The sequence below is a fragment of the Patagioenas fasciata genome, chromosome Z, assembly GCF_037038585.1.
Source record: "Patagioenas fasciata isolate bPatFas1 chromosome Z, bPatFas1.hap1, whole genome shotgun sequence".
Classification (NCBI taxonomy): domain Eukaryota; kingdom Metazoa; phylum Chordata; class Aves; order Columbiformes; family Columbidae; genus Patagioenas; species Patagioenas fasciata.
Genome location: NC_092560.1, coordinates 20,884,776 through 20,895,774, shown reverse-complemented (window position 1 = coordinate 20,895,774; position 10,999 = coordinate 20,884,776). Strand labels below are relative to the sequence as shown.

The following is a 10,999-nucleotide window of genomic DNA, read 5'->3' as shown; positions in this document are numbered from 1 at the left end:
TTTCTTATCAGAAAGGGGAGACTGGACTGAATTTAAGCATCTCTGAGTTATGCAGGAAGGTTTTCTGTTTTGGAGGTTTAGACATGGCACCTGAATTTCTTTATATAGTTTTGAAATCTTGTCCAAATATCAGCACTCAAGGAAACTCCAGCAGGACAAGTTGGTATAATTTCCTAATTTTTCAACACCTGACAATTTTTTTTGGACAGACGCACATACAACAAAGGATCTCTTACAGAAAAAAAAAAAAATTAAGCCATTTAATAAATAAACTGTATTTCTGTAAACAACCCAGTGTGGAAAAATAACAAACCATTTTGCATTCATTTTTCACACTAATGTTTGAAACTGGATAAAGCTTATGTTCTAGAACCTGCAGAATATTTTTATCTAAGTAGACAGAGAGTTGTCAGCTTTGTTGTGCGACAACGTTTGACCATTTTTATACAATCCAGTTTAAGTGTTTACACTATGATACAGTCAGTCATCTCTTGACCAGGTTCATGCTACCTCCTGACTATTAGTACTAGTTTACAGATTCCTAATGATGCAAGAAGAAAACAATGTGTTTCTAAGACCATGAGCTGAATGAAACACCCCATATATAATTCACACTTAGGATAAAGAACTCTTCCTTTGTATAGTTCAAAGACCTTGACCCAAAGCAAAGCTATCTGAAGTCAGGAGGAATTTGGGGAAGATTGGATCTTACTTCATGAAAAAGTTATCACAAAGGCTGTTGAGAAATCAAAGACTTACTGTCTGTCATAAGTCAATAACATTAAAAGAAAACAGACGTCTCCTGCCCTTCCACTGTCATGCTCAATCTTACATCACTGGAGAAGTAGTTCAGGTCACCTGGTAGAACAGGATGATGAAAACTAAATATAAATTTTTAAATTGAGTTTATTATCTGATTGTATCTTCCTTTGTTTCTGTTCTCCTCCTTTTTCAGTGTAACTGCTAAGCCAAAATATATGTGAACAAATATGTTAAATTTAAACTAACTGTACACTGAACTCTCTAAGTCGTGCCATGCTATCAGGGTACAAAGTTTAAGGTTAGTTTCTAAGACATAATTAATTATGACTCTTAGAGACAGAAAACATAAGACCAGGGTCTGTAGCATAGCTCATTTTTATTGTTTAAACAGTTTTTGCATAGGAAATATATCCGCTTCCAGTAATTGACTGCAGTATGAGCAGCTGCTAGCAGTATAGGCTGGATATAACAGTAACAATCACATTAAATCAAGCTTGATTTACACCAGTTTAAAACTTGTGGCAGTTGAGTTCATTTGTAACCTAAAAAAGAAAAAAAGAAAAAAAAAAAAGTACCCAAAAGAACATTATTATCCTCCAACCAGGCACAATAAAAACCTTTGTTAACACTCAGGCTAAAAACAGGTCTGATGCCAGAGGACCATAATTCCAAAATTAAGTAGGTGTACTGTAATGCATTCTACTAGTGAAGGTTCATTACACAAAGACTGTGCACGCAACTCCTTTTTAATTAAAATGTAACCTTCAGGATTTATGGCCTACAGTATGGGGGAAAATGCCAAAAGTTTTAAAATGGATCAACCCTGGTGTGTAGCTAGCAAGCAATAACTGACTACTTGTCACCTACAGTTGTACTAAATGTATCTAAAGAAACACACAGCCCTACAAAAGTTGTTCTCAGAGAAATATCATTGAGATGGGGTGCCTCTTCCCAGTTTACTAAAAGTTCTATATGATATAAGCACAAATTAACAGCTTGATGAAGACATAATCTAATGCAGCTCTCGAGAAGCCTATGCCTGGGATTGAGGAACCCCTCACATTCTACAATGTTGTAGAGTTTTTTTGAAGAAGAAGAAGAAGAAGAAAACGTTATCTGAAACATATTTACAACTGAACTCAACAGAGACTGTGAAATTGAACAGGCACTGCTCATTTGTTTGAGTTTTTTGGTAAACATTTTGCTGGTTTTTGTTTCTTTCTCATTTTGCATCAACTTTTGTCAGTCCATGCAACTTCAATGCCCTCAATGAAGAATGCATAATAGGCCATACTTCTTAAAAAACTTCCTTCTGCATATAGAGATACATTTGCCACATCAGTCCCTGTAGCACAGTTTTCAAAACCATTCTGTCAAAAATACAGTAATACAAAGACTGGCTTTAGTGTCACTAGCTCACACTTCTCCATTTATTTAGGCCACCTTTTGTTTTACTGTTATTATGTCATGCGATGAAAGTATCAAAGGCTTATTCTAGGATACTATGATGCTAGTGGCACTGAAGCCCTTTTCACAAGTTCAACATACATTTGAATTGCAACACACAGATATTTCTAAAGAGTAATAACTAGTGAACCCTTTTATCATATAAAAAATAACAAAAACAAAACAAACTACTTACAACCATTGAAGAAAAAATTGCAACAAAAATGTAAAAATTGACCGTCTCCAACTTGTCCCCTTTACTATTAACAATGTGACCAACAGAGCTGTGGCATGGAAACAGTACAAAGAGTTGGCATGGCAAGTTTGGCTGATGCAAAGGTCATTGTGCAGGGTTAAAGGGCAAAATCAGTGGTCCGTGTTATCCTCCAACTGCAGTGCTCCACCACACCCACACAATTTTGAGGAATTAGAAAAAACAGGGGAACTAGCAGAAAGTGCAAATAAAGAAGGAGGCAGTTTTCAGCTCCCTCAGCATGGAGTAGAACATTCAACTTTGAGCTTCTCCTGTTTAACTTGATTGGCCTGTATATGATTTTACTCTCTCTTTTTTTTCTTAAGTTTTCTATAGAAACCAAATAAAAAACGTCCAGGAGCATGCAGCTGGTTAATGTTCACAAAAGACCTTGACAGAATCATGTAAACTATATTGGACGTCATGCTTGGGGCCTTACTGCCAGCAACATTAGAGAGTTGTTTCATTAAAAGTGAATACTGTACACTGAATATGGGATAACTTTCTGCAGCCTTCATAATCTCACACAGTAAATATATTTTAGATTTAGGTACAGAACACACTCCGGTGTCACAGCTGAGTATGTCCTTGTGCAATCTCTTTCATTAAGTCCTTATGAAGCTACAAGTTGCAAATCCAAAATTCTGCTCCCTGAGGACAAAGCTATGTGAGACATAAGTACTGTTTTAGTTCTCTGCCTATCCTGAATTGCTCTGTGAACCTAATCTTAAATATCATCATGTAACAATCACAAAAACTTTTGCTAAAGGCCATATATACTAATAAAAAGACAGTGGTGCTTCCAACATTTTGAAATGCTCTGAAAACCAACTTTTCCAATACTAAATACAACAAAATAACCTTCATAAAATATAACTTTTCTCCATTTACATTTTAAAGGATTAGTAACCTATGCTTTTCAAGCACAGGAATCTGCGAAATAACTCCTAACATGGACATTTTTTTTTTTTAATACATAAATTAAGAAACTGGAGAGTTTTAACCCAAGTCCAGTTTCCAAACAAGGAATATTCTTGTTTACTTTAAAAATGGAAATGACATGCATTTCCATTATAATTGTTAAAAAGTTAGCTTTACAAACAAGGGTAGTTTAATTAAAAAAAAAAAAAAAATCTTAACAAAACTATACAGTGTACAAATTACTGTCTACAAGGTAGGCGGTTCATTCAGAAGATCCTCCTTTCTGCTCGCTACTTGCAGCTTCACAGATTCATTCACATATTTTCAATGGAGCTGCCCACCTGAATATCACCCCACAACTATATTGCTATAATTAATATTTTTGCCATGTCTTTATGTACAGTCTCCTTCACTGCCTTTTTTTTCCTTAGTCAAGCCTCAAACTTTCATGTCACTCCAGGGGAAACACACTTCAGTGGCACAGCCATGAGGCCAGGGCTGCAAAGCAACTTAATAAAGGCAGAACAGTGCACATAGAACGGGGTGGCTCAAGTTAGTCAGAATACACTTCCTGGTGAAGGAGGAGGCCAGAGACTGGATTTGAGTTCTCAATCTTATCTTAATCTTTTGACCACTGAGCTGAAAAACAGAAAAAAAAAAAAAAAAAAAAAAAAAAAAAAGAAAAGAAAAAAAAAGGAAAACAAAAAAAGCAGCTACCATAACTGAAAAAGTCCTTTTCTTCCAAAAAGGCTTTTCTACTAGAGAGGCAGGTGGAAAAACACCCACAGTTGCTTAACAACCCAATTCATTCACATGGAAGGAAGAAGTTTGTTTTTTAAATATTGCATCCGGAAGCTCTTTTTTTTTGGTTTTTTTCATACAGGAGACCAGAGATTACAGAAACCTCTTTTAAGGGCATCCATTCTCCTACAAGCACAACCATCAATTTCACTATTGCATTTTAGAGCCTGAACTTGTTTCATTTTCATCTGACGTCCTGTTAAAAGCTTAAGGTGAGTCTCTCACTAGTGGCACTGATCAAGAACAGCCCTCCAGCACACCCCTCTGCTCCCGAATTGCTCAGTATCAGTGGTGTGCAGAAAGGACAATATAGACTTTGTTTTACCAGGCCAGAGACTGAGGTGCACTCTGGGTGGGTCTAGCATATTCTGGTAGTCTCAATAGCCACATACTTAGTGAATTAATTCACTTACTATGGGGCTCAGAAAAAGAGCAACATAAAGTCAATTTTCATTTCCTTTTGGTGTCTTATCCTTTTATGTTGGGTTTTCTTGTTTTCAGTTCAACTATAGCTATATCTCATGGATTTGCTTTTCTACAGCTCCTGTCTCTGTGGCCATCCAGGCCCTGCCTACACAGGTATCTCCAGCTGGGATGCAGGGATGCACACCTCCTCCACCACCACCACCACCACCAGCACCACGCTGGCCAGAGCCCAAAGGGACTGACTTTGGTGTTCTCAGTGCCCAGGGTGGGCAGCTGCTGCTCGAGCTGCACCTCTGAGGCTGCTTCAGGGTAGGAAAACCTCCAAAATGCAGAAACAACTACAAAGGGATGAATTTTCCCACCAGGGTATCCCATATCCACAAGTCTATACCCTCCTCTGCTTTCAGCCTAATAAAAGGATGTGCTTTAAAAAAAAAATTGACTTGTGTCAAACCATATGTCACAAGGATCCCTAGTGCATAAGAGGTCTTTAGAAGGAGGTCCACTATTGATCTGAAAAATGTGAATTTACTGGAAATACAGGGGTTTTTTACACCATAGTCTAATTCTCTGCATTAAGAACCTCCTTGCACACAACGACCCAGAGCTCCCCTTCTGACCTGCTGTATGAGAAGACACTACAAACCTCTGACACAGCCTGAGCAGGTTGAAAATTGTAAACCAGATGCTGTGAGTTAACAAACTTGGGGGAAAAAATGTTTTGACATGGAAGAAGAAATAAAAAAGGAAAATTTACCAGTCAAGCAGACTAAGAGAGGCAAATTCTCTGCAGCAGCAACTCCAGAGTCAACTGGATTCAGTGGAATTATGCCAGCAAATATTTTGGCCCTGTACATGCGTTTCCTAGACAAAGCAAGTGTCTCTGTCATTCTGAGCTAAAAACATTTTCTAATGTGAACACTTTAGGTTGCAGTATCTTTACCAGAATGGAAAGGGCTTCATCTCACTGTGGGTCTTGATCTCGTCCTCTGTCTGTCTGTCTCTCTTTCCCTTTGTCAAGAAAAAAAAAAAAAAAAGGAAAAAAAAAAAAGCCAAACAAACAAACAAACAAACAAAAAACCCAATAAAATAAACAAACAAAAAAACCCCGCGAAACTCAAAGTAAACCAATTTCCTCAAGTCAAGTCTGCCTCCAACAGAATTCATTATTTATTTTCTAAATCCAGAAATGATTTCAGCTTGCACCCCAGGTGGGAAGTTAAAAAAAGGGAACCGATTTGAGAGTTTGTCACAGTAGGCAGAACAGTCGCTTTGCAGCCCTTGCCTGGCTAAGGGTGCACTGCTTCACAGCTACACTGTAAAGTGTTAAAAATCCTCCCCACCCACCCCAGAATATATATATATGTATGTATAAAAAAAAATCCCCTGTCCACCTCTCAGTACAGAAAAGGACCTCATCACACTGCAAAAATAGCAGTACCCACTTTGGTCAATTAAAACAAACAAAAAAAGCATACATTATTCTTTTTTTTTTTTTCTTTTAAATCTGTGTACTTACCTATAATAACCAATGCAGCTAAAAGCACTACCTACATAGGCAAAACTCGGTATTGCATAATTCATATAAATTTGTATCCCCTCCCCCCAATATTAATTGGAAGATGAAAAACATGAAAGGTTAATAGAAAAAACACCAAAATACTGAAAATATTGCTGGTCGATTACAATTTTTAAGCGGCAACTATACACAGCCATGATATGCTTTATAAATGTGAGATAAAGGTATAACTGTCTAAAAAATCCATGATGTCACACTTTTTTCCCATCTGGAGTACAAAATATTTTGTCATAAAAATGGTAAAGATTTAAAATTATAATAAATGCAGCAAAACAAGTGTAGTGATGTCAATTTTTTTGTGTTTTTTTTTCTTTTTTTTTTTTTGTTTTTTTCCATTTTTTAGATTTCAAGGCAAGGCACGTAATGTGGACATTATATCTTCGTGCAAATTAGGATTACTGGAAAGAGTATTTTAATAACTTTTGTAAAGAGACATAGAGGCAAAATGTCTGCCCATGCACATTATATTTCTGTTAATATGTGAAAATTGTTGAACAAGGCTAACTTCTGAAAGCACCATGCAAGTATTCAGCACCCTGTAATTAGACTTACATTAAGAGTGCATTATTTAAATATAACATATCCCCATCCTGGTATTACCAGTTTGTAAACGGTAAGCTTTGCCGTTGTGGCATGGATTTGCCTGTCTCTTTGTCGCTATGATGCAGGTTTTACAGAAATACGTATACCCTATGGGTTCTTGATGCAACCAGTAACTTTAAATAAATAAATCCTACCCCTCTGTGCGGGTAGCAGCTAAACCAACATAAGTGCTGTGTTTCAATTGATTTATATTTCTCAAGGACATGATTTGTCTTGATTTAATGCCTTTTAATGCCCTCAAAAACTGAGGAGAAAAATAAGTTTGTTCAAAGTAATTTTTAGTTCTATTTTTAATCCCCTCAATTTAGAGTCCAAGGGCTGAAGGACTTATAGTGATGACCCCTTAGATACGATTTTTAGATTGCACTTGCCTCTGTTAAGTGTTTCTTTAGTGGGGAAAATGTTTGCTTTTTTTCCTTTTCATTTTTACTGTTGCATGAGGAGATAACACTTTTACCTACATAGAGGCATTTCTTCCATAGAGCCTGTGTGTTCATACTGATTGAAAACTTCAAACTGCATAACACACTAGAAAAGTCTGAATTAAGGGCCAAAGTTTAATAAATCCGTACTGATAACTAAAGGCTACAGAGCTTATTTTTAAACATTTAGAAATCAGAGTGTTTAGGAAATGGCTGGCTCACGGCCCTTATCCTGCAGCTCTGCTGCTGCTGCCTAGCCTTTGTTCTGTGAGATAACCAGGAAGTGATCCCATGCGTAAACAACAAGAATACTAAACCAATAAAACTAGCTTATCATGCAAATATTAAGGCATCTAGAAAGTCAGTTAAAATATATTGTCAGAGACAGAACATCTATTTCCCAGCGGACTTCATATAACAAAGGCTACTTAGCAGGGGCTACATTCTACCCATCAGTGAAATATCTTCGACCCTTTGTATGACATTTCAGTTTCAACCATAAGGGAATTATTGATTGTAAGAGCTGCAATTGCTGGTCTGTTTTTTCTTCTTTCTTCAGTTTCCTTTCTCATCCTGTCTTCATTTCTATTTTTTTTTTTTAATTTTTTCTTTTTTTTTTTTTTTTTTCCCTCAGTTGCTTGTTTCTGCTTGAAGGAAAGGCTCTCCAATTACGTTCAAACCATAATTTGGGACGTTTGTCGGCAGGATCTGTGTCCTATTTGATACTTGAAAAGGAACGAAGCTAGCCCAGGTACCAGGACTGTTGAAAAGGGAAAAGAGATAAGGAGAAAGAGAGAGAGAGAAAAAAAAATTAAACATGTTTCAAAAACTGTGACACAATTAATGTGCATCACGGTTAAGCCAATATTCATTATTAATAGCACTACTTAAGAAACCAAATACGTGAATATTACTTGAGATTCTATTGAACAGTTTTCTTTGTGAAAGTATGACTTATTTGAAACAAAAATAATTGCATTGATCTCAGTTACAAGTAGTATTACTGCTGTGCTACACTAAGTGGCCTGCTTGTTTGTCAAAATTTCAGAGGCAAATACATAGAGGAGACACAACTAAACCATACAAGTGACACTATATGGCTTCACAGGTATTATTTAAGAGCTACTGAAATGCACTACAGTGTGCAGGTTTGCTCTTCTCAAGAACACACTATCAAGGTTTAGTGGTTAAGCTTCCTGTGTGATTTTCTGCCATCTTACAACCCAGCAGTTTATCTTGTCTCAGTCCTAAGACATGCCTCTGAGGTTCATGGGTCCCCACAAGAACAGAGGACCTTTACTATTCAAAAAACCCAATGTTTTTATAGATTCTTCCTAGAAAGTATCAGTGCTTAAGGACCATTGGATAACACAGGACCCAGTCATGTTAACACTTGCAACCAAGGGTAGCTGTGAGTCAAGGGCAGCAGTGAGTACCATACATTTTTCAACAAATGTCTGAGAAAGAAAATATTTTCAAAGGCAATTCAATGACTTTGGAACTTAAGTCATCATTTCAAAAACACTGTCACTGAGGAGTTTATGAGACAATGGCAATCACCCATATACCAGGCACCAACTAGCAGTAGGAACCATACTCAACAGTATTTGCAGGATGGATGCTCAAATAGAGACCTCAGCTGTGTCTATTCAGGGCCCAGGGCAAACCCTGAGCAGCCTTTTCCTTAGATGTGTTTCTGGCAACCCAGAAATAATGGACTTTGGAGAAAGTCCCATCAAATTTATTCAGAAGAAAACCAGCATCATTATGTCAGCAATCACAGCCAAAGAACTAACCGCAGAACTGGACACACAGCATGCAAACACATACTTCTCCGCATTTCATTGTATTGAGTTTTTCTCCACACTAAGTGTTTCCACACATACAACAACTTACTTGTGAATACACATTGGGATTGGACTGATAAACTGCATGATACCACATCTCAAGACTAGAACCTCTGACACACGATTTTTGGGTGATGGAAACTGGAAGGTTTTCTCCTTCTCTATCTTTGGTCATCCCTCTACACTGCTCTCTCTCTGGATGAGCAGATACAGTTCTGTGGCATTGAGTGTAAAGAGGTAAACAGATCCTCTTTATCTGTTTTAAATGTGCATGAAATAACTACATTTCACTTGGTAGACTTATGTGATCCTTTCAGTTGATGCTGTACGAACATTAAAGAAAGAGGTCAACTTATTTTGTGAAAAGCAGGGGACATGTTCTGCAGGTCTCTTATATTAAAAATAATACAAGTAGTTACTGTCATTTACTCCTGTTTGATACCCTTTACCTCTCTAAACCTGTTAATTTACTATTTTGTTTCCTAATAATTAATTTCAGGTGTTCTGTTTTATACACAAAAAAGTAGAAAAAATTGCCGGCCTGCTTGTGGTAAAATTCTGAAGTGAGGGTATATTCTTGAAAGTGACCTGAAAATCTGGGTAATTTTAACCTCTTCAGAAATTAAAAAAATCTCAATATATTTTCAAAATCTAAGATCAGCTAATATGTTTAATAAAAGAGTTTTCTTTTTCTTCTTTTTTTTTTTAATTCTACTGTCTGTTAGAAATAAGATAAATTCTGTTGTTGGAGCAATAACCTCTTTGAAGTTCAAAAATAACTGCAAATCTTGAAATATTCACAAAGACTTAAACCCAGTTATGTATGAAAGCTTGTCCAATATGATCTGATGAAAAACTTATTTAAAAAAAAAAAAAATCAATACCCGAATCTCATTTAACAGGTTTATTTGTTTCAACTTATTCTTCATCTTCCTTCACAATTTGTTTTAAATGCAGCAAATCGTTTCCAAGCACAAGGATTTGTAAAAATAGGAACTAGTAATAAAAACCAATTTTTTTTAAAAAAAAAGCAGATTTGTTTTCTCAGGTTCTGTCCAAATACATGCTTTGCAGTGCACAGTTCTTTGCTGTCCTGTTACACAGGAATTACAGTGTTCAGTGACTTTAAACAAAACAGAACACTAACTAAAAGAATGTAAATTTTGTATGAGGTCAAGACGGTATTTAAATAATTTCTGCTGCAAAGGCTAAACACACATCTTCCAGGTTATCTTCCTGAAGATTTACAGTGCACTTCAGTAGTTGGATACGTATATATGTGACTTTTTTCCTTTGTTTTAAAGTTGACAAACTTCTAATGACTATGGCAGGTGAAGTAAAACAGCAGTGCCAACAAAGAACAAATTACTACTTGTAGCATCTTTCTTATCTACAGCTTAATGAAGAAAACAAACTACTTGATTTTGTGCAAAGTGCACAATAAAAAGAAGTCCTAGCAAGTAACTAACAGGGCTGTTGTTGCCGTATGACAATAATAATAATAGAGGTGTCTATTTAAACCTTTCAAGGTTCCCACCCTATATTACGGCCATGGTAAAAATGCTGATTGCAACAAATTCATCAATGCTGCTTATGGATCCTCAGGGATTGATAAATCTCTCATGTTAACACTGTGTAGGTCCCCCAGGAGTTTTGGAAGCCCCCATGGTGCTGGCACAGAGCTTCCTGCTGCCTTCCCACCTGAGGCAGTGGTGCAGGACAGCAGAGCTGTGGTGCCACAACAGCTCCAGGTCCTCTGTGTGCAGGGATGGCAACACCATCACCCGACATCTCCGGGGGACAGCTGGAGTGCCTGACCTACATGCACCCTGACTGACAAGCACCTGGCCCTGCTGGCTGCAGAAAGGGCAGGCCATGCCCTCTGTTTGCTAGCACGTCCAAAGCCATGGTAGTCAAGGCTTGACTTCCAGAATTAACC

General features: G+C 37.0%; 1 protein-coding gene across 15 annotated transcripts in view; it reads right to left on the bottom strand.

Moving 5' to 3' along the window:
- Positions 1 to 1,118: 1,118 nt before the first annotated feature.
- Positions 1,119 to 10,999, bottom strand: part of NFIB (nuclear factor I B) — a 279,066-nt gene continuing 269,185 nt past the window's right edge. For 11 of the 15 annotated variants that reach the window (XM_071802714.1, XM_071802715.1, XM_071802722.1 and 8 more), the window contains one exon: positions 1,119 to 7,973. In XM_071802714.1, the coding sequence (XP_071658815.1) occupies positions 7,844 to 7,973 (130 nt within the window). In that variant the 3' untranslated portion in view covers positions 1,119 to 7,843. The remainder of the gene's footprint in view (positions 7,974 to 10,999) is intronic. The other 4 variants (XM_071802720.1, XM_071802721.1, XM_071802726.1 and 1 more) reach the window with 2 other exon arrangements.